General features: G+C 42.1%; 1 protein-coding gene across 2 annotated transcripts in view; it reads right to left on the bottom strand.

Annotated features, from left to right (window-relative positions):
* Positions 1-24,067, bottom strand: part of PPARGC1A (PPARG coactivator 1 alpha) — a 347,667-nt gene that overhangs the window by 49,575 nt on the left and 274,025 nt on the right. Inside the window, exons 1-2 of one of the 2 annotated variants that reach the window (XM_054391580.1) lie at positions 9,567-9,614; positions 4,307-4,486 (exon numbers count right to left, since the gene is read on the bottom strand). In XM_054391580.1, coding sequence (XP_054247555.1) covers positions 4,307-4,486; positions 9,567-9,614 — 228 coding nt within the window. Of the gene's footprint in view, positions 1-4,306; positions 4,487-9,566; positions 9,615-24,067 lie in introns of those variants that run through there. The other variant, XM_054391579.1, reaches the window with a different exon arrangement.

Here is a 24,067-nt window from a genome sequence, read left to right as displayed (position 1 = left end):
GGCTGCAAACCTTGAATGAATAACCTGAAATAGTGAAAGAGACTGGCAGCACCACAGAACATGCTGGAGTTTACAATCTGAAGCAATGCAAAACACCCTGGTGATGTTTAGGGCTCCCCTCTACCCTGGTCATTCCCTTCCAAATAGATAAGAAAAGATTTATCTCCCAAGAATTTCCCTGCTGCCAGGGACAAGTCTGTGTGCAATTCACTGTGTGCTCTTTCTCTCCTCACATTTTCATTACTTGTAATAGAACAGGTTTTGGCAACCATTATAAACACAGTAGCCTACTTCAGCTTTCCAAATACATGGTACGTAGCACGGTCTTGAAAAGTTACCTGGACTACACCCCTGCAAAATGATTGAAAACAAAGTCATCAAGCACAGTAAGCATCTCTCTGGATTAGAGAATTATGTAAATAAATTAAAGCCACAGAAGAGCAAGCAATGTGGGGTTTCTGAAGTCTTTTAAAAGGCTCTTGCTTTGGCAAGTATGAGAAAACCTCACAAGTCTTTATGATTTTGCACATGTTCCTTAAACAGGTGATTACCTATCTATGGGCTGCTTTTTCTCTTAACATCAGCTGAGTTATTTGTAAACAATATCAACAAAGAGAGACATTCACTGTAGGTATCTGCTCTCTCCATAATGGTAGGTATGGGTCATAAATACTTTTAAATATGACTAACCTCACATGATATGGTACAGCATGTTGGAAGAAGCCTCAGGGGCAACAAACTTTCTCATTTGTGCCACATGAAGTTGTAGGCTTTCACATGTTTTCACATAGCATTGGCTTAGAGAATGGAAAACTAATCCTTCTGATTTAATCAATTTATCACAAATACCATTTTTTTAAACTCTGGTTCTTCACAAAAGCAATTCATGAAAGTGAATGATGCAGTGAACCATCTAAATACCTGGTCTTGGGTGACTTGTTAACTATTTACTTGCATGAACAACACAACAGGCAGAGAAAACTAGGCTAAAACCAGAAGTGATCTGGCTGTAAATAGAAAGAAATTAACCAATTCATAACATCCAGATGCACAGATATTGATGAGCAGCCTCAGTGCTGGGACAGACAGTCCAGGTTGGTTCAGGACTATGATCAGTTACACTGGTGTGTGAAGAGTGTAACAGCGATGAACTAGGTGTGCCGACAAAGCGCTGGTATGTTCTGACACTAGGGTGAAGGGCAGAATCTCATCACACCTAAGCAGCTGAGAGCAAGAATTTATGCTCAACAGTTACATACTATCTAAACTAATTCAATCTTTCTCTCACTTGGCTCCTGGTTCTTGCCATAAATAATCATAATTTCTAGTCCATGAGACTCCCAGTGCCACTGGGAGTGTCAAGCTTGGTGGGTGCTTGGCTCAAGCAAGCTTCCAGGAAGCCTGAAAATCAGCTTCCCCGAATACAAGCCTTTCTTAAAAACATCCAGGAATGCTTTGAAAGGGCTTATGAAGACCAGCCCGCACCTAGAAAAGGCCACATGTACTGCACTGAAGCCACAAGGGAGAGTGTGCTTCATTCAAGAATTAGATCTGGCAGTCACAGTTTGTGCAGTTAATGCTGCTCTTCTACTTCCCAACGTTTGTTTGTCGTTCTGGTTCTTTTCCTTACACCCTAAACTGAGTTTATTTCTATTTTGGGGATGACAAAGCCTCACCTAGAAGCTTAAGTTAGAAAAAGCATACTACTCCCATGATTATATGAGAGAAAAACACTGGGGAAGAAAAGGTTGTTTTGTGTTTTGTTTTGTTTTTGTTTTTTTTTTTTCAAAGAAAAGCCAGTGCAGATAAGTATGGTAAAACCCCAGAGATTACCAAATGGGAGACTGCACAAAACTTCTATTCTCTCAGCTAAAACAAACAGTTCCTCACAGAGTATGTGAGAAAATCTCTGGAGGAAGAAGACATCGTCTTCTGCTCTTGAGCACCCCCAGTTGTCACATTACAGAGAGGCAGAAGTGAGAAATAGTGCAAGGTATCCAGCTGCATGATGGAGAATGGCAACAGGGTTCATGTATGAGAAGAGAAAGTTACTGTTTCATTCCCACCTTCCTAGGCCAAGCTTCAACTATGAAGCTGAAAATAGTCTTAATTTTGCACTGCAGTATTGCAAAGTGCTATTAGGGCACAATTTGTCCCTGCAGGTAAGATTGGCCCAAGCTGTGAGACAGTGCTGCAGCCCGTAACCGAAGCTGCTGAGCACAAGGAAACCCAGGCACTTGCAAAGAGGACAACAGAATTTCCCTGCTAGGAAAGAATCTGCTTATTGCATTTCCAAACTATTTCTGACCTATTAGTTGCTGCATAGATGCACTGCCCAAGCTGCATACCACCTATTTCTTCACAGTGGGGCTGCTCATCCCCAGATGCATCCAAATGTGCCTGAGAGGTTACATCTACGGACCAGTACCTACTGTCACTGTTTCCCAGTGATATTAAGAAGACTCTCTGGTCGTCCTCTTGTTTGGGACATGCTTTGCTTTTCAGAATGGGAACTGTCTCATATAGGATGTGACAATTCCTATACAAAGTACATAGGGGAATTGTCACTACCAGACAACTTTGTGCCCAGCAGCTGCGGCCACCAGTGCAGCTGAGCAGTTACACACAGGGCAAGCCATGGGCCTCTGGTCAAGTTCTACTGTTTTTCAATGGAAAAGTTTGTGTGCTTAAGAGTTGATAGATGCTTATTCATTACATTATTCATCTGGAACTTACACTTTGAAAGTCTGCATCGTCAATTGATTTTTCCAAAAGGAAAATGTCTCTGCATTGATGAATGAGGAAAAATATGTCTCCTTGGTTATAAAACAGGCAAAACCACTCTCCACCACGCTAGCTGCTAATGGGTGCCCTGCCCCCCTGCCTCTGCTACCTACCACCAAACCTACACACCAACATACTGTACTCTGCCTGAGGCAGTACAACAACAATTCAAGAATGAGATGGGGTTTGGAAACTTTGTAGAACAAGGTGTGGAACATTATACAACTAATAAAAATCAAGAACCTAAGCACAGGGCTTTGCAGGGCTAATTTTGGTTTGATTTTAATAGAATTAATTCCAAGTGACTTGGGTGTAAATGATAGAAATTGAATAGAGAAATTTAATAGAGAAGACCAGTTTCAGGTATCAGTTACCCTGGTATAAATTCAGAGTAACTTCATCTACATCAGAGACATCACTGTGGGTTTGGAGCTGTATATAAAAAAAAGAAAAATTTTATTCAGGACACCTTAGGTGATAGTTTTATTATACTGTTTCAGTTAAACCTTTCTAGGCTTTCAACTCCACCATGACAATTTGGGGCTTCCTCAAGGCACTTCCTCCATACTTCCTGGAGCTCCAGTACCTGACCGGTGAGAACACCAGTGGCTTGCTGTTGCACAAGCTCCTCCTGCCAGCTATCAATTTATTGTCCAATTTCCCACTCAGTGGACACTCTATGGCATCTCTTATCATCAAGGAGGGAAGGAGTTTAGGGCTCAGGAGGGGCGCAGTGGCCTCACCCTTGTGGTTACAAGGCAGAGAATCGTGAAGGTGTTACACAACAACAACAAAGAAAGATTGGAGACCGAAATAAAGACATAGCAACCATCTTCTCAACCAACTTGATCCTCAAGGTAGAATTGTAAAGACAACATTTAAATGTCCTGCACCACCCTTCAACTTTTACTTTAAGACTGCTCTCCACAAGAAGATCTACGAAACATCTCAAATTTTGTGCTTGTTCCTGAGCTACTGACAGTTCTGACTGCTTTCCCTGTCACATTTACCCTTTTTCTTCCCCACATATCAACTACGAGGACCTCTCAATTTGTGTGCAAGTGCCTTGCACGCTAAAGCCCTGAGAGGTAAAAACCTTTACTAGAGCTGCTCCAGCTACTCATCAGGTAGCTGCTGTGCTGCACTCCTGTTCTTGCTGGAGAATACAAGTGGAAAACAACAAATAGGTTTCAACTTTTGTTTCTTCTTTGTAGCTGACAACTGTGCAACTCCTTGCCATGACACCACGGGGCAGTGCACTCTAGGCACTTTTTATCCATTTTCTTCCACAGATTAAATGTTCCATTTAATTCCTTTCAAGGCTTTTCTTCCCCTCTCTCTCCAGATTGCAGGCCTGGTTTTGATCATGAAGATTAAGGGTGCCAGTCAGAAACTGTAACACACATTACCACCTTTGTTGTCTCTTAAGAGGGGAAGAATAGTAAAACTGTTGTCCACTGGACAAAAAAAAAAAATATAGAAATAAACCCAAGCAACGTGCACTTGCATCACCTTGCCTTACCTCGAAAATATTGGCAGGTTCATTGCTGTACTGATTGGAGATGATCTCTGACTGGTCGCTGTACCACTTGAGTCCCCCCAGAAAGCTGTCGGCATCCAAGTCATTCACATCTAGTTCAGAGAGGTCAAGTTCTGGGAGATCTGGGCAAAGAGGCTGGTCTTCACCAACCAGAGCAGCACACTGCAGGAAAGAGCAACACAGAAATAGTTTATTAATTACTGGGAATCTACTAACTTTAATATCATGTGATAAGAATTAAGCCTCGATTAAGGCATGGTACAGGGTCACTAGAATTGACTTTGTTTGCTGGAAAAGAACTAAGTAACTAAGTATGAGAACATTGTTAGCTCTATGCAGGCATGCAAAGTAGAGTGGGAAACAGGAGTGCATAAGCTTCCTTCTCTACTACATCTCTGTCCAAAGGCAAATTTTCTTTTCTCTATACTCTTTGATAACAATCAAGTTCAAAAGTTTATGAAATTAAACAGCAGAGGCCAAACCATGGCCTTATTTCTCCTGCTTCAGAGTGCACCAGCACAGGTAGGAGTTACAGATGAATACCTCTGGGCAGTATCTGTCATGCATTTCCTGATTCATTCAGGTTAAAGAGGCACAGCCTGTTAGAGCCTTCAGCCCCGGAGGCTAGCTCAAGCTGGAGATAGTCACACTTTCACTTCTACAGATCCTCACTAATCCTTGAGGGTCAAGTCATGATGGGCATAAGGGAGTACAGGTCAGTGACACTCCTGTGCTCTTTCCTCACTGCACTTGATGACGCACTGACCACAACCACCCAGACACACATCACGGTGCTGGCAACCAGTCAATGTATGTTCTGAAATAGCCCCATACAACTAATTCATGCAGCCTTTCACCTGTTTGACCCAGTCAGTTCCCTAAATGCCCCCAGACAGTGGCTGCAGCAAGGAAACCAAACAGATTTTCCTCCTCTGGCAGTCCCTGATTCAGTAATCCTAATGTAAAAGGTCTGTGAAACAATTTGTCTGAGGTAGCAAAGAGAGTCTAGTCTGCATGGATTCTCCTCAGTACTGCAAAACGTTTTTGTCTCCCTGACTTTACAAAGAGAGTAGTGATATATACAAATACACCTGGAATAAGTGTCCTTTTATATGCTACTATCAAGCTAGATAGTGTATTGACTGACCTACTAAGGAAGAAAAATTAATAACACACGTTCACTTCAGCATGGCAATTGAAATGTTAGAATATGCACCAAAACCATTTCCTAATTATGGAAAAAACCATTTCCTAATTATGGAAAACATGTAGTAACAGCTTGGCAAGCAGCAGACTCCCATACATCAATGCTGCTCCATTAAGCAATTCCTCCTGCACCACACCTCATACCCTTGTAACTTACCCCCGAAGATCAACGTGGACGAGGGCATACTGCAGAACCCCATGAAGCTGCCAAGGCACCAGGCACTGAATGGTTAAACCCATTTAAACTCAACTGAGTCTAAGGACTCCTATCCTGAGTATTTCTAGCATTGCATTAAGGATGGCCAACAGAAGGCCCTCCTTGAGTCCTGTCCGTTGACTGGGCAGCCTCAATGACTTCCCAACAGCTACTTGGACTGAAGTCAACACAGAAAGTGCCACTTTCTGCAGACAGATGTCTGTAGGGCACAAACACAACATCCACGGATGTGAATTGCTCAGTGCTGGTTATGTCACTCTTGCAAGGCCTGCCTTTTACACCAGTGCAAGTGAGAGCTGCTGAAGGTGTATTTCATTGAGGCTTTTGTCCCTGGGAATCTCGGCGTGTCTGCAGCACGCGGGCTGGATGCAGCAGCGCAGCCCTGAGCAAAGATTTCGTCTGTTGGCACAAAGGCTTGGTGCAGCTGGTGTGAGCTATAATTTACCAGACAACTTCTACATCTACCAGGACTCTACAAGATAATCATGGAATAGGCCAAGGGGCAAGGCAGCTGAGAGGTTACAAAATGAGGTTCCGAAATAGCAGCTGCTTTTCTCCCTATTATTAAGGGGCTGCAGAACTTTAAGAAGTCAAACCCCACTTAAGGAATTTTCATGACACACGATATTTTATAATTATTTTGGTCATCGGGGAAAGGAAAAAAAAAAAAAAAAAAGGAAAAATATTAGAGAGTTTCCTCTTCTTCGATGCAAGACACAACGTTCCGGTAGCAATCTTGTAATGCAGAGATGACCTTTTATGACACTTGGCCAAAATCTCTGATCTCATTAAGGGATAATCTAGTTTTTAGTGAAAAGGTAGATTCTCAGTATCATTCTCAGGTTTGTGTTGCGGAGGTCAGTACCTTGTAACTGATACTGTAGATTTCCAAAGTATCCTGCTTTCTTTTGTAAAAATAGCTTCACTCTGTGAACCACTCACTTAAACATGTTTACTCTTGGTAATCTGCATTTTTAAGTTCCTTCAGTGTGCTTCTGAAGCAACATAAACAATGATATTAAAAACAATACTAATCCTGCTCATCGCAGCTTTCATTTGTCTGTAGTGACTGCATTGCCACCTAAACAAATTGATGAAATGAAGTATATACGCTCTTGCCAATGTTGACATGATATTAAAATCAATGCCTCTGAATATGACATTATGCTTCTAATCTGAGACACATTAGTAGCAAGTGTTCCTGTTATTAATCTGGCCTTTGGATGATGCCAGATTTAACAATCCAAGTCCTAAAACTGTCCTCATCTGACACGCTGATATTTACTGTTTGCCTCTACATCTGTAACAGGTGCACCTGCATTGCTAGCAAACATTTTACTGTCTGCCCACCTTTATCTGATACGAGAGTTATTCCGTAACTATAGCTTTAGTCTTATAGTAACATTTAGGATAAAGCAGTCACTAAACACAAAAGGCTAATTACTGCACATTATTTCACCCCAACAGACTTTTTTTTTTCCTCTTAGTTCAGGCACAAACAATAAATTAGCTTAACTGCACTGACGATAATGAATCATTATAATTAAGTATAATTCTCCATTAACCTTTTGGATGGTTTTGTGCCTTTGAAGGTAAATTAAAAAAAAAAAAAAGGAAGAAAAAATTAAAAGACTGGACTTCTGCCATATTAATTACACTAATGAAAAAATAATCTGCATTTCATTTTTAACAAGTTTTTCAAACAGCCAAGGGAATGAACCAAGGAAAGAAGGAGAGACTTCACAGAATGTGTGTCATGTGGATTCTCTCTATCAATCTTTGCAACCTTACTGTACATCACCTTCATTAAGCTGTGAAGCACTGGGGATGCTGATCTGTTACAGTGATGCAGGCCTTTATTAAGCAACACGCTGTCCTGTCATTATGTGAGTGAGAATATAATGCATTTCACATTGACAACAAATATTCATGGTTCAAAAAATGCAAGCTTCCTCCAGTGCCTGCCACCTGCAATATTTTAGATCAGTGAAGGTGATCCCCTGAGCCAGAGAAGCATACAGATGCTACTGTATTGCTATAGGAAGTGCAATGCAGGAGCACATTGGTAAAATCCTACCCAGAGTTAATCCACCTACCACACAATTAATATGAAGATCAAACCTTTTTAAAATTCCTTTTCTCCACACTATGAAAAAGTCATTGACATAAGTTATCTATTCTGTTACTAGCTTGAAATTACTGCAGGAACTCCAGTGATTAAAATAAATCTTCAGTATTTCCATATAAGCTGGTTCCTCAATCAGCTCCTAGCAGCATTAGGAATAATACATGATGGAAAAATGAAGCTACGGCAGCTGAGACCCATGCTACAAGCCAGACAACAACCCACAGGATACTCCAGCTACTCAGAAACAATTAGGACTTCGGAGCCAGCAAGTCATCCACTTACAGCCTTGACTCATAATAGCTACAGGACATATGAATTATCCATATCTATTCCACTCTACCAAGAAATCAAAACAAGATAAGAGCAATTGCAATATGCAAACAGAAATAAGTGGACACAATGGCAAGCTGTGAATATGTAAAACACGACAGAAAAACTTGAGAATCCGCACGCATGCTCCATCAGATAGGAGAAATATACTGGAGAACACCATAACGCTTTTACTTTAGATGGGTATCTCTCTATGGCAAGAACATCTTACTTAAAAAACATTGCCTGTAACCTGTTTTTTTCCCTCCCCCGTTGCCTGAGGGGAACATTTTAAGCACTTATTCCAAGCTTGCAGCCAGAGGGTCAGTTCCTTTATGGAGGTCTGTATTTGGGATTCCTCTCCATGGGGTCCAAAGAAAGTTTGCCTCGCTTCGCAAGTTGCCTGAACTTTCAGGTAATGCTCCATTTTGCTGAATGCAAACATGCAGAAATCCTCAAACCTCACTTTATACTCCAGAGATTACCAGGGAGCTGCTTGCCCCCTTTTTTTTTTCCTCCGTTATGAATTGTAGCCAGCAGAAGCTGTGGATTTGATGTATTGCCATCTATTTTTACACAAGCAGCGGCGGCGGCAGCGGCAGCAGCAGTAGCAGTTCACACAGTCCTGCATAAACTCTATTCTCCTGGTTCATCCTGTTGTCTCTGCTGTGCAGTGGGATTTAACCATTTGTTGGACCCACTGCAAACCCTGCTCTACGGGACAGATGTTAGCTACAGCGTCATTATTCCAATGCCACAAGAAGCAGGGAAACGTCTCCTTCCAGAAATCTCTTTTAAAAGCATCGAAAGCCAAACAACAGGGTATTCATTCTTGTGTGTGCGTGTTTGAATTCTGCAGCTGACAAAAAAGGAAAAAGCCTTCCACAGAGCACAGTGAAACAAGCAAATAAAATATGAAGCCCTTGGTTAATTTCAACTTCTTTTTTTTTTAATTCTTTTTTCTTGTCTTTTTTTTTTTCTTTTTTTTTTGGGGGGGGGGCGGGGGGGGAATAAAATAATGTTTATCTTATTCCAAATAAACATGGCATTTTTCCAACCAGGCCACTAAACGCCACTGGAAAGACTTCAGACACCGATTCATATCAATATCTTAGAGCATAAATATTGCATATGACAGGAAAGCGAGCCAGAGGCACATGAAAATAGTTTCCAACTGCAGGAGATACTGATGACAGGAGCTCAGCTTTGATTTGCTCAAGGCATCGCAGAGTAACCTTAAAATAGCAAACTTACTGGAGTTAAGATAAGATTCGGACTGTTTGCAAAGTAGGCTGCCTCAGCCGCCCTGCCGGCCCCCGGGGAGCCCCCGGCCCCGCAGAGCGCCCGCGCCCCACGCGTCACCCACGCCGTGCACCCCTCACCTCGAAATCACTCCATAGAGAGTCCTGGTTGCACATGTCCCACGCCATCCAGCTGCGAGCGACGGCAGGAAAGCTGGCAAACTACAGTCCAGAGGCAGGCAGGCAGCAGACACTCATGCAGGCAACGAGACCCTCTCTGAGAGTGAACCGAAGGCACCTGTCTTACTACTGTTCCCTGTCACATGACAAAGCTATTAAAAAGTAGGCTGGGCTGTCACTCACCCAGCCTGCCGGTGCCGCTGCTCCAGCCCGTGACGTCACCCAGGGGCAGACCCAGCCTCAAGTCAAGTAAATCTTTGCAAAACCCGCTCAGACCTCGCCGGCCGCGGCTCCACGCTGCGATTCAAAGCGCATTTCCACGCCACACCCCCGACACTCCGCTCCAGCCACAGAATACCTCCCAGCCCTCCCCATCTCTTTGAATTTCTTGACTTGCTTTCCACACCAATCCACCCCGTCTCTCTCTCCCCCAATTCGCTTCCCCTCCTCCTCCCTCCTCCCCCCTCCCCCCCCTCGCAAGAAAACAACAGGCAGAGCTCTGCTTATTATAAAGAAAAAGTGAAGTAACTCCAAGCCGAGCTACAGCCTGCGTGCTCCCAGCAGCCCGTGTCCAACCTTTACAGCCACCCGCACTAGCTCCCCGGCGCTGCTTCTTTCGGAGGGTCTTTCCCGGAGTTCGGCAAAAGTTACACCACCATCCGACTTTCTTTTTTTTTTTTTTTTTCCCCCCAGTCTCGGATTTTGGTTAGGTTAATGGTTTCTCGTCGGTAATTGCAACTCCAGTTAGTTTTTCCACACCAAACGCATCAGCAAACAACACCCACCCCCCTGCCTCCCCACCACCAGGCATTTCTCCGGAATGGGGTAAGCAGCTATAAAAAACATTCATACAGTTATCTCACCTGCTACACAGAGGGGGCCTGATCCTGTTCCCAGCTAGATAACAGTATTTCTCAGCTGCTCTTCAATCGCTTCTCTCTCTCTCCTTGGCTATTCCCTTTAGAAGCCAGGGCTGTTACAAGCAACTGCCACAGTCCTGCCCATAACTCTTCAGACCCCCACCTGCTTTTTCTCCTATAAGCACCACTGCCTCAGGCTGCATTTCTGTATAAACACCATTCACCAACCCTTCTGACCTGGACTCGACGTTTTCTCATTGAAAAAACCCAACAACCTCTTGTGTGAAAAGCTGGACACGCCGTCAAACCCTTTCCCAGACAACAGGGGCTGCTGCAGGTGCAACCGGTTTATGATGTCCCTTTGCAGTGTATACACAACAAACTCCAGGTACCCAACTGAACTGCAAAACACTCCTCACCACAGAGGAAAAAAAAACAACAAAACAACCAACAAAATAACACAAATAAAGGTCTTGTTTAACTATCCCCACCTGCCTGCTTATTTTCTTAAGTTGCAGAGGTTTTAATTAGCTGGGTGCAAAAAGTCTCCTGAAATGAAGCGCTGGCTCTGTCGTGCTGGGCTACCACTCAAAGTCACAAAACCATAATTGATCATCCTACTTGTCATGAAATATTCATTTTCATTGTTATTTGCAAACTTGAATACTCTAAAGGCTAAATGAATTCAATTATTATACAAGACTATGGTGATTTTGCTGAGAGAAAAAATAAATAAAAAGAAGTACAATTCTTGAAACAGCCTTTTCCCCACACACATCGGAAACTTCAGAAATGGCAGGAGGTCTCAGATACATTCTTAGCTTGTTTGTGTTCTCTTGTAATTCCTTATTGCTAGTCCTGATAAAATGCACAGTTTTCCCAGCTTGTGCTTAAGTTGCAAATCACATCACACTCTCATATTTTCACCATGCACAGATGACAAAAATGGCATTGTTTTTACTTAATTAAAAAAAAAAACAAAAACAAACAGCAAAATACTGAATGACTACAGAAAGCCTTTCCTAGGAATGATTAAATTAATGGTATTGCTTTGCTCTCATGACTAAAAATAAAATAATTTCCTTCCCAATTATATGCCGATTTAATGATAAAACTGCAGTAAATTATTAAGATCTGGGGCAAAGGTGTGTACCTCTACCCCCTGAACAGTCAACTGTGAAATAATGCTGGGCATCCACCTGCCTGGAGTGGAGTTGGTTCGTATTAATTGTTATCTGTGGATCCATGGCTGGTGGAATATTCTCTTTCAATACCTACTTATAATTGTGTTCATTGACTGTGCCGAATCCATCATCTGTTTTTTTTGAAGTTTCATTCACACCTTTTATAGAAATGTATTTACACTGGAACATTTCATATTGCTGTTTTGGATATTTTGACCTGCTTGTGTTGTTTCTATTTTCTACATTTCCACTTCACTGCTTTTCCTTCAAATTAGCAAGTTAACTGATAAATATAAACTGTGGCTTTAGTGGTGCTCTCACCATACAAGCTTTGGAGATTGGAGAACTTTCTTAGTGCACTGTAGACAGTGCAAGCACTAGGTAATAATAACAGAGTCCTCCAGAGGTTTTCTATGGCCCTGTCCACATTACAGCTTGAATTTTGCTGCCAGTTCCAGCATTACCTGGAAGGGATGCCAAGCATGAGTCCAACTACAAAAGACTGCGAAGTTTCAACAAGGATTTCCCATTGTTTGGAAAGACTTTATTTTATGTTTTTTCTCAAATCCAAGTGTCTAGCCCCAGCCATAGTAAAAATTTACTCAGCAGGATCTTTTTTTCATGCTGTAATGTGATCTTTTGAGCATACTGCCTGTAAGAGGAGAAAAGCAAGGCAGGCAGTTGTTGCAGTAGTGGTGTAGTTTGGAAATGGCGCAGCCTCAGCACTTATAAATGAAGCCTGTGAAACCCAGCCAGCACCTAAGCTGCTCTCCTCAAAGGAAACCTTGTCTTCTGAACATTCCCTAGAAGCTTTAGCAATGCTCTCCCCTCGTGTTTTGACAACATGGAAGAATTGCACAAACATCTTTCCTGGGGCAATACCTGAACACATACACGTTATTTGGTTCCATAACAAACCCATACAAAGAAAACCCTCTTGCAGCTGGCAAACATCTGTGGGTCTGATTGACCCAGTCTGCCCTGTTGAAATATCCAGCATCAGACCACCCCCTCGATCACTGCATTTGCCCTGTTTCCAGGTTACTCTGTACCTAGTCTCAGCAATTCCCAAATTTTGTCTTTTCTTCTTCAAGGGCCATAATTCAAGAAAGTTCTGGCAAGCCTTCCAACAGCATTTGGGCATGAATTCCCAAATCCTGATATATTTTTTAACAGAACTGGAAGGTATGGCTGCCTGCAATAACAGGGAAGAGAATTCAAAGACGGAAGTCTTCAAGCCCTCTGTCCTTAATTTTTTCTTGGATTCAGCATTCATTTTATTTCTTCCTTCTCTTCTCCCACTCGCATTTTCCAGCTAGGGTCATGTTTTTATTCCCTGTAATTTAGATTTCTCAAAGAAGCTACTCATTTTGGAGCCCTCATGATTTTGAAATCCAAAACTTAGTCCCTTCATCATGGCACTGAGGAACAAAGAATTTATTTCCTGGCCCTTAAGACTACATTTCTTGCTGATTTTCAGCACTTTGCTACTTTTCCAGTGGAATAAGGACAACCAGACTTGTATATGAAACCAGTGCTAGAGTTTCAGCAAGCTGACATTTGCAAACCAGTTTGCCAAGATTCTCACACCAGCTCAACCCCCTTCTGCTCAACCCTCCAAGAGTGAATGGACTTAGAGCAGCAGATCAGCCAGTGCTGTATATAAAAGTGCAAACTGCACTCCAAAGGTGTGTTAGTGTGAATGGTGTTCTATATAAAGTATATGTACCCTATTAATTTTTTATTAGAAATCTTCCTTCTGTGCATCTTTACTCTCATTTTTCGCACAGTCCTGTATTTGTTGTATTTGTTGTATTTGTTTTCCAGTTTGTTCTCTCTGTTCTGCTATTTGTTTGCTGATCTCTTGGTTTTTTTCCTTCTCAGTTTCTTTTCATTATTTATCCAGTTCATCCTACCCAGAGTACACCCTCAATAGCACAAGCCAGTGAGTCAAACTCCTCAAACTTCTGGGTTCATTGGTGCAGCAATTAAACAACTCAATAAAACAATGTGTCCTCTCCCATTTTACTGGGGCAGTTGGGAGCTTGGATTCCTGTGGTTTGGGGGTTTTGTTGTTTTTGTTGTTTTTTTTTTTTTTTTAAGCACAGGAAAGCCACAATGGTTCTCTGTACCAGCTCCCTGAAAAACTCAACAGATCTGGGCCAAGTTAATTCCTGGCCCAGCTCTGGGCCACAGGCTGCTGTCTGAGGAACTGACATTACTCACACCAGGCTCAACTTTGCCACATCTGCCTCTGCAGACTGAGGTCTCAAATAAACAGGACTGAATGCCAGGGGAAATCACTTGCTTGTTCACATGCAAATGGACCTGACTGTGAATATTCACTATGAGTGCAGATTAGCTGATTATCAATGTTAACAGGGCTTGCAGACATGCAACTCTTTGTAACTCCTAGTAGAACCTTCCAGGAGCATCTAAGTGAGGCAAGAGCACAGGCACCCATTACAAGAAATCTTCCTAATTTTTCTTGTGTCTCCCTGAACATCTCCCTCTTATTTCACTTATTCATTTTTAAATCAAGTAAAGCAAAGCCTCACCAGTTGATTACATAAAAAACTCACTGCCACTTGTTTTCCCCCAACATTTGGAGCATATGTTCTCCAGGACCCACATTTGTGATGATTTGAAGGAAAATCCAGCTTGTCAGGCCTGTGAAAAGCAGAATAAACAATGTCTTTCACTTGGGTGTTACTGTTTTGGAGAGAAACTAATCTGTAAAAGAGTATCTACATTTAAATTTATTGCTCCTATATGTTTGAGAAATGGAGCCATGTAAACACATCGGTTTCCTGGAGAGGCTTTTGGCTGTTTAAGGACGGCCAGACAAGCCAAGGAGACAGATTCCTCTTTTGCAACTTGCAGGTTGGCAGAGCAGGCAGGACCACGTCAAGATCAGACCGTTACAGATCTTCATCATCTCTCCTTTACTCACTCACTGCTGATACTTCCTTGAAACAGAACAAATCATAAAATTCTTTTCCCCCCCTTTATCCACACATTGAAGTCCCTGGGAAGACACCAAACCCTGCAACTTGCTCATGTCAAATAGTATCAGACTTAGGGAACTGGCTTCTGGTATTGCTGTTCAGTGGTTGGGTGCATCGCCCCCACACTCAGAAGCTGTGCCCCTCTTCTCCCCTCCCAGTCTGTCTGGGATGCTCATACCTCTTCTGGAGACAAACAATTGCCACCTTCGTCTTCAGCCATAAAAGACAGAACCTGGGTCTGCCTGCAGTCTCTGCAGGGCCCTGAGCACACCCACCCCCCACCCCCCCCGATCCTTCTCTTTACCCCTATTACCATCCACCTTGCACCACCCTCCCTGGAGCACCTCTGGAGCCTCATTCATCATCAATACCACCAATCTAGTTTTTACTGACTTTTTCTGAGATGGATCTGAAAAGGATGACCCTAGGAACAACCACCATGGATTCAACATCTTAGAGTACCAAAAAGATTCCCTGATGCAACTATATGGATTTGGTGGGAGTCAAGGCTGTTCAAATGCCTCTATCATTCACTAAGGCTGGCACCCAGCTGGCACACTGCACTTGGGACTTGCTGCTTTGCCAGCTGTCCATTTAGTCACAGAACCAGGACCTCTCAGATCAGAGGGAAGTCCAGACTGCCGCAGCAGCACAGGAGAGCACACTCCCTGCCATATCCATGCCAAGGGTTGTGGTGGCTGCTGGTGGAAGACAAAAAAAGCCTGCATTTCCATACCACTATTTCCATACCATAGCCTCTCTGCTCTCTAAAATGGCTGGGAAGGCAATTGCAGTGGAGCACACACAGGTCTGCAGCGCAGCACTGGAGAGAACAGTAACCTCTGAATACTCTAAAATCAAATCTTGTTTTACACAAAACCGCTATGGTAAAGTCGATGTGAATGAAGCACCTTTGAGTGAAGGAACAGAGGGAAAGGCAGTGGACAGCTTCAGTGCCTCCTAGCAATTTTTTTTTAATAAACTAGAGATGACAGACAGCCTTACCAACACATCTCTCATCTTCAAATAAGACTTTCTTCAGACAGAGCTCAGTGGAACTGAGTCAGCCTTTTTTTCTTAGGCCTAGCTCTTGGCATTTTTCATATTAAAACAAAGTATAATGTGGAAGTAATTCTGAAGCATAGTCATCTGATGGGATTTTAGCAAGAGAGGCTATGATTTTAGGCAAACAAAAGAAAATGAAGATATCACACATAAGAACTGGTGTGATGTGGTGGTGTTTGCTTCTGAACCGACTCACCCTTTGTAGGGTTATGCCTGGCTGCAGAGGAGGGCAAGCTGCTGCAGAGCCTGCTGTCAGTGGGCAGCAGAGCTTCACATGTGCACCCACTGCTTGGCCTCTGACTGTCACAAAACACAGCAAATGTCCCCTTCCCCAGATGACCCCCTTTACCCCAGTCAGCCAAGGGACAGGCCATGAAGACATGGGGTCACTTCCTCACAACAGCCAACGTAGTCTCACACAGACAAAGCTCCTGAAGGATCAGCTTCCCCTGACCTCTTAACTAGTAGCTCCTTCCAGCCAAAATTGAGCCCAGAAGTTATTTTTAGCAGAACCCTTCATGAATTGCAGTTAACTTGCAATATGCAAACTAGTGACTAGTGCTAGAGGAATCCCTATGGGTTTTGTGGTTCCAGTCTCTGCTCAAAAGTCCAATTATTCATTTTTCTTGGAGCTGCAATATTAATCTAAAAAAGCTGCACAAATGGCAAGAGATGTCATCCTCCCTCCATCCCCAATTCAGATAACTGAAATAAAGGAAGATAAGCATTTAGCCCAGGGGTTATTAGCTGTACAAAGTGCAGCTGTAAACCTTTGGAGGCTGACCCTCCTCCAGCGATGCTTTTGACAAGAAATTTGTCAGTACTTCCACCTTTGACTCAGGGCCAAACAAACTAGTACAGAGATGGAATGGGAGAACTCCTAGCTATTGAAAGGTTTGGGCTGAGTTACTGTATCATTTTAATTTTATTTTATTCTATCCTAATTACTTGCCTTCATACCTGTAGAAGAAAATGTGCTACAGTAAAAGGGAGGTTAAAGTGACTGGAAGGGGTGACTGCTCTAAATCCTTTGGAAGAGAATGGGAATTTAAAAATGGATTTAGGCAGGCTTTGACCTTAGGCAGACCTTATCACAGAAATCGGGACTAAGAGTTCAAAGAAGAAACTCCTCCACACATTTCCACCTGTGTTTTATTTTCATACTACTCAGACTTGCCCAGCTTTCCCCTGTGAATGGAACAGGGATAAAGTGCTGAAACCACATCAGCTACCACCATTTTGGATATCTTGGTTCCTGAAAAATCTAGTATTTGCCAAACATTCTTTGCCCTAGGGCAAAGTCTCATAATGATTTTATAAGTGGCTACCAGTGAAGATTCATACTTCCACCCAAAAAGAGCTACAACTACTTTATTACTTCATGCCAACCAACAGATCAGACAAGCTTGCTACTTTCATATTTGTCCCTAATGGGATCTCTACCATCGTAAAATTTCACAACAATCTGCACAATAAAACATTATTTGCTGTCTTTGCACTGTTGAACTCCACATGCAGAACAGCAAGCCAGGGCAATGCATTTAACCAAAAGCATTGAAAGCACTGTGTAGGATTCATGATGAAATAGAGACTTTACCAGAGTGCACCCTTCCCTTTTTGCCCATTGCAGGCTCCCCCTTCCTTTCTGGGGAACAAAGGACAAAGTAAAAATAAGAAACTGTCAGAATGGAAGGTGATTTTAATTTATGTTGCAAGTTGCTATGCAGAAAAAGCCTCTAAAAAACCAAACCAAAACAAACAAAAACAAACAAAACCCCCCAAACAAACAAAAAAAAACCCCAAACAAACCAACACCAAAGAGCACTTCATCATAATATTATTACCAATTTATTAAACTGAGATTGCCTAGACTGGAGAAATGAGTGTGACACATCCCCAGGGGGTTTCTGGAGGTAGACCTCCAGCTGTTTCATTCTCACATGTACTCCTGTTTACAAAGACACAGCAAAATATTTGCACTTCAGCTTAATGCAACACAATTTTACATTGTTTGCAGGTTTCCTTTAATGTAGGGTAGGAGCATGCAGAGCAGGCCGGGGATGCACTCTTCTGGGAGACACAGGGCTACCATCTTCCAGGGAGAGTGGGGAAAACGCACGGCGGCTGTTAATTTATATTCTGGACAATGCTATAAATCGAAGCATTGCTGACAATTCCTGCCCAGTAAACATGCTCAATTTCATCTCCCGTAAAAAGGCAAGCAGGCACTAAATAGCAACACATTTTGATTTTCATTTAGCCACTTTAATGATAGGTGATGTTAGCGGAAAAGATCATTTATCTTCAGATTTATTTCATACGAGATAAAAGGCCTTGCCAATTTTTTAAAATTCATTTACACAAGTGAATAAATCTTCCCCAAACAATAAGTGGGAAAGTCATATTTCTTTAACTTTGCTAAAATCTGAAAATGCTGATCTTGGAGTGAAATAGACAGCACTGGCATTTTAATCAAGAACATAAAGACTCCTCTTCTAAATAAGAGGTGCAGCTTTACTTCAGGGAAAAATAAAAATCTCCCACTCAGGGAGCAGCCTTTTAATGCACTTTGTCCAAAATCTCTGACAAATCAGGCGAGACACTTGCAATTTTTATATCACCTTCATTTTTAGATCAGTTCCAACATGAAGGCTACCTAAAAATAGACCGGACCTAACCTTTCAAATATCTACACTGCTGCATACCAGAAAGGCAAGCTTTCAGTGCCTCTCCTGGCTTTCAGTGCCTCTCCTGGCTTCCAGAGCCTTGTGCTGTGCCTGTCCTCTCCTCTAGCACATTGCCCCATGTTGCACATTGTTCCCGGGCACGAGACGAGCTGCAAGTCGCAATGTGCAGCGCCTTGCTGTATGTGATATGCGTTCATTCCGGACATGCAGCAAGATCATCAAAACCAGCCTTCCCTTTTGGCTGCTTGAGTTTGCCACAAAAAGGACACCAGCAACACCAAACCTAGCAAGTGGGGATGTGAGAATGAAGCTGTGCCAGCTGACCTAAACAGCTCTGCTCAGAAAACGTGAGCTGACACATTTGCAGCATACCACTCTTAAAAATCTGAAAGGGCACAATAAGCTCTTTTGTCTTATTCTGTGCTACAGTGCTTGCAGACACACTTCTACCCATTTAAAGATGAGACTTGCCAATGGTGCACTGAACTCTGAGTGACTGGTGTAGAATTACAAGACAGCAGAATACGCAGCAACTATTTCTTTGCATTGCACTTTATAAATCGTCATTCTGCTTGGCCTTAACAGTATAGGTCAAATTCATCCCAAGCACAATCCCAGCAACTTCAGGTCAGTGGTACCTGGAAAATCAATAGCATTTAAGGTGATGAAGTTACAACAAGGGTGATTTTGACCCAGGCTGTACAAATACTTACTTTTATGTATGTATTCTTCACTGGATATTATGCTTCAGTGAATATATTTTCCTGTTCTCTGCTGCTAAACACTCTGCTTAGCAGGTCCTGAAGCCAAACTAGGAGCTGGAACAGGAGAAATCTGTACTAACCCAGGCTGTGGGGCTGCCCTGGAGGCTTTGAGTGACTGACTTCTGCTTACAGGAAATAGAAAATCACCCTTGTACCATTTGTTAGAGAGCTACTCCTAGCAGGAACGAGCTCGAAAGGACCTGCTTTGCTTTGTTTACTGTCGTGCTCTGCTCCGACAGAGTCAAAAGTTTATCAAGGCACTTCACTCTGTCAAAAAGTGAACAAAATAATTTACACTGATCAAACAATCAAACAAAGCAGCAACAGACTAAGTGAGTTCTTTCAATGGATTTTGGATGGGAAATGTCTTACCTGCTGACAGGGAGGGAAGGACAGCAAACAAAGGCATAGGAATAAAAACTATTCAATAAAATATCGATTTCATTATCACCACCTATTCAACTTAATTTTCTTGGCATCCATATCCCTAATGTGGGTTTGTGATAGATCGTACAATCACTTTTTAATTAAGCCCTACTGTGCTTTGTATTAAGAGCAAGGCGGTAGATATTATGGCACAATGTATCTACCACAATATTTAATGCTTATCCTTTTCATTTTGGTATTTAAAAGTTGTTCTCTTAGGAGGAGGTATCAGTATTTAACAACATTCTTGACAGCAAGTAAAAAAAAAATCAAAAAGCTTCATATTTAATCTAGCCATGTCAAAGCCTTAAAATAATTGCTTTCTGAATATATGATATTTCCATTGCCTTATTTTATTATTACCCAGCTTTCAACATCTTAAGATGTAAAACTTGTTCCCTCTTGTACATACTGATGAGATACAAAGTGGCACAAGGACAGAAAGCTGAAATTTGACCAACGCAGTTGAATGGTACATGACAACATGCCAGCATGTTTTAAGAGAGATTTAACCGGAAGCTGTCGAAGAAGATGGGAAGCTTCTTGGCATGGTAGTATCTTCTCTGGGGTTTAGCTGTCTGCTGGTACATTGCAGCTCTGCTGCTTGTGATGGGGGAGACCCTATAGAAGAAGAGCAGCTCTTCCAGTAGAGTACTGGCACTTTTCAGAGGACAACATTCACTTTAATTACTAAAATGTGCCCCCCTTCTCCTTCCAAGGAAGAAAAGACTGTTGTTGCATAAATAATGTGGTTTTAGTTTTTAATGCCAGAAATGAATTGGTAAACATAGTTACATTATGGTCTACTATTTTTTATTGTGTACCCATAGAAACCAAATTAATCTCAAGGTGCTGCTGGTATTAATTCAATCTGAATTCATACTTTGGATTTCACATAGGTGCCTTCATCCTATTCATCTAATAAAATGTTAATATATGCCAATATATTTCTTTCTGGTTCAGTTCAAGTTGAGGAGTGCAGTACTTTGCAGAAACCTAATTAATATCAATCATATATTACAACACTATGGTTTGGTATACAAAAAAAGAAATAAAAATGGTGCTAGTACATGAAGATGAAACAGATGAGCCAAGAACTCATTTCTGTCTGTAACTTCATTTCTGTCTCTAGGATAGGTATGGTCTGGTTTTGCCTTACCCTTCAATCTCCATTAAAAAAAAATCCATAACATATGGCAAATAACTACAGTAAAATATCACAGATCCTAAAAAAAAAAAATGAGAAGACTGAGATTTGGGAGCATGAGATGCTGACAGCTCCCTCTGTAGCACTGTAAGTTGGGTACACACTAGCAAGAAGCTAGAACAGCTCAGGAATTGCACTTGAGTGGCTCAAGAGACATAGGCAGCTCAGCAGCTGTGGTGGAGCCATCCTACACCAGACTGTGGCAAAAAGAAATGTGGTTCTTTTCTCAGGGCTTAATTTGGGCAGCCTGAGACTCCAGGCACACTACAAACCCAAAGTCTCAAAATTTCCTCTGCTCCCCATAGTTAGAGAGGTTTTGCAGCAAGATTCAGTGGCAGTTCACATTTCTTGAGGCCCTTCTTTCCCATCAATTCCTAGAAGCAGTGGTGTCCCCAAGTATTTTGGTGCTTTCAAAATGTCCACCTATGATAAATTATTGCACTGAACAATGCTCAGTTTCATCCAGCCACTGCCAGAGCAATAGGGACAGGATCTCTCACCCTTATTCACAACATAAGCAGTCCCATCAAATGGGTGAGCTGGTGTGAGGACTCAAGGACTTCTGGACAAGCACAAGGAGGCTGAGTGAGCTGTGGCTTACTGAGTGAAGATTCACACTCCAAAAAGGAGCACGCTTCTGCCAACACTGCTCAGCAAGGAAGCTCAGGCCTCAAGCTGTACATGGGTCACACAGCTGCAGCAGAGCTTGTGTAACAGTGTGAGAGCTGAAATCCCTGTCCCACACCGACAAGAACCAGGCTAGCTCAGTCTGGAAGCAAATCCATCACAGCTTGTCTTTGGCTTACAAAGATCTGGTGTTCTGGCAAAAGTCACAGGGATGCATCAGCCAGCCCACAGCCTGGTTGCACTGGCAGTGCCATGCCCAGCACTGCAGGACACAGAAGACTCAGCGGGTCCCTCCGGCAGGCACATCACTCAAGGCTATACAAGCAGATGCACAAGCCCAGGACTTTGTAAAAGGATCCTGACCCATCTCAAACAAGCCTGCACGATGCACAATTGGATCAAACAGCTGGGCTTCACAGAACCCTCCAGAACACTTCAGGTTCTGCCTCGGCAACAGAGCAGTAAAGGTCTTAGGGGCCCTAATGTGCCCCTGGGCATTGACACAGGGCTTCCACTGGCCTTGAGCACTGCCTGTATACCACATCCAAGGGCACAATAGAGTCCTTCACTTTTACCAACTGCTACAGAATAAGAATTCCTAGAATGGCTCAAACACATAGCAGTTCAAATATGGGTACTTTCAAACTTCTTCTTTTCTATTCCAAATTATGTGCTTTGCCAGCTTCAAAAAAACAGATGGAAAATACGTCCCTAAATGTGCACCCTTGTGATCATTCCAAAAGGAAAGCAGCACCAAGTAGCTTAAAACATTTGCTAGAAAAATTCTCTTCCATATCATGCAAATAGAAGACAAAAATAACTGCTAGGCAATTGATATACACACAAATATTGGTTCTTTTAAACAGTAATTTGTTATTGAGGACATCTCACTGAAATATTATAATATTCAATTTCCTCTGCATTTGCATGGAAAAGGAGCTGGAGAGCACATGATCATTCATTTAACTATTACATAAATAGGTCTGTGATAAGATCACACGGCTTTCAAGCCAGAGTTCAAACACATGTTTAATGCATGAGAGTCTGATGAAGAAAGTTGTGAACTCACAGGTCTTGTAGCCTCAATCAGATACGAGCTTGGTGTAAATATGTACAGTATCATGTGCTTCCCAATAGCACTGTGTCTCCAGGGAGCAGACTGACATCAGCAAAGGAGACAGGTGGTTCCCTTTCCAACCCAAGAGGGATGAAAAAAAAAAAAAAGACTTAAGACACTGTATAAATATAGCAGTATTTTGTCCTCGGTAGTTTGCTATGGTTTTCACCCCTTAATGAAACTTCAGTGCATGAACAATTCTCATAACATCTTTGCTACAAATCAGTGAGTGGATGTCACGTCCTGAGATATTTATAGCCTTAAAGGTAGTGGTAAGTGATACTGTTTGGCAGCCTGGGTTTAAAAGTGATGAAGATTTTTGCCTTTTGCTTTGCTAAGAAAGGAGTTCCACGAAGCCACAAAAGCCCATTTTCCTTTCTCTAAATGTATCCTTTCCCTGTAGCAGGTCACTGTTACTAACAATGCCTGTAAGAATGACAAACAACAGTCAATCACAGGCAAGAGCAGGTCACAACTGCTTTTAGCTAGCTGAACTTCATAAACTCCAGCAGTGTCAGATATGCTAAACCCTGCACAATCCACAGTCGTTTGATTTTGCATCTCACATTACAAGAATTCACACATACACTAACCTGTGTGTGGAATAACCCAATTTGGCCTTTCTTTCCTATCTGTACACAGATACTTTTTACACAGTGACAGTCACAGCCTCTTAAACCATTTTCTTTTGTTGCATTTCCTTAGAAACACAAATCTTGTTCCTTGGCAGCAGTTGCTGTAAGTGCTGTACCACATGCCCAAACTAGTTCTCACTCACAGCTTTAATTCACAGTAAGTGGCACGAAAGGAGGTCAACACTTCTCAGAAACCACTTTCAGTTCTTTGCTGCTTCAGTATCTATTCTATAAAGCCATCTACCCTAACAGGGAAAAAAAAAATTGTTTCTTCTATTGCATCCCTTGCTTTTTTTTACTGTTGTCATCTTTATGGAATGGGCTGCAGAATATATGATGGAATAAAAGAAGATTATTCCTGGAATCACATTCCTGGTCTCCCTTTTGCAAGATCCTAAAAATATAATTATTTATTTTTTAAAATAAAATAGGAATACTTTCCCCCAAAATTCCAAAATGCTCTTTTCCACCACCCCCCTTTTTTTTTTTCCTGTGCAAAAAGATTTTATATAAATGTCATCTTCAACTCAGTGTCAATCACTGTGCCTTACTTTTGGTCCAGTTTGCCTTCTTGCAGAAAGATTATGTTTTTTTATCAACCTGACCAACGCCTCATGGAGGTTGAAAATCAAACAGCCTTCCTTTTTGCTGTGATGCATCACTGGCAAGAGGAATGGCCTTGCTGACAATATTTTGCTGTCACATTTGCTTCTACAGCTTCACTGCCATCTCTGTGATCAATGAAAACAGATTTTGACCTCATCTATTTCATTTCAGACCATATTCTGCCCTGAGGCACACAAGTACAGCCTATCATAGTTATAGTGGCAAGGGAGGTAGAATTTGTTCCTTTCCTGACAATTCAATATGTGATTCATGAAC

The sequence above is a fragment of the Indicator indicator genome, chromosome 23, assembly GCF_027791375.1.
Source record: "Indicator indicator isolate 239-I01 chromosome 23, UM_Iind_1.1, whole genome shotgun sequence".
In the NCBI taxonomy this organism is placed as follows: domain Eukaryota; kingdom Metazoa; phylum Chordata; class Aves; order Piciformes; family Indicatoridae; genus Indicator; species Indicator indicator.
Note: the sequence above shows the minus strand (reverse complement) of the source record. Positions and strands in the feature narration are given on the sequence as shown.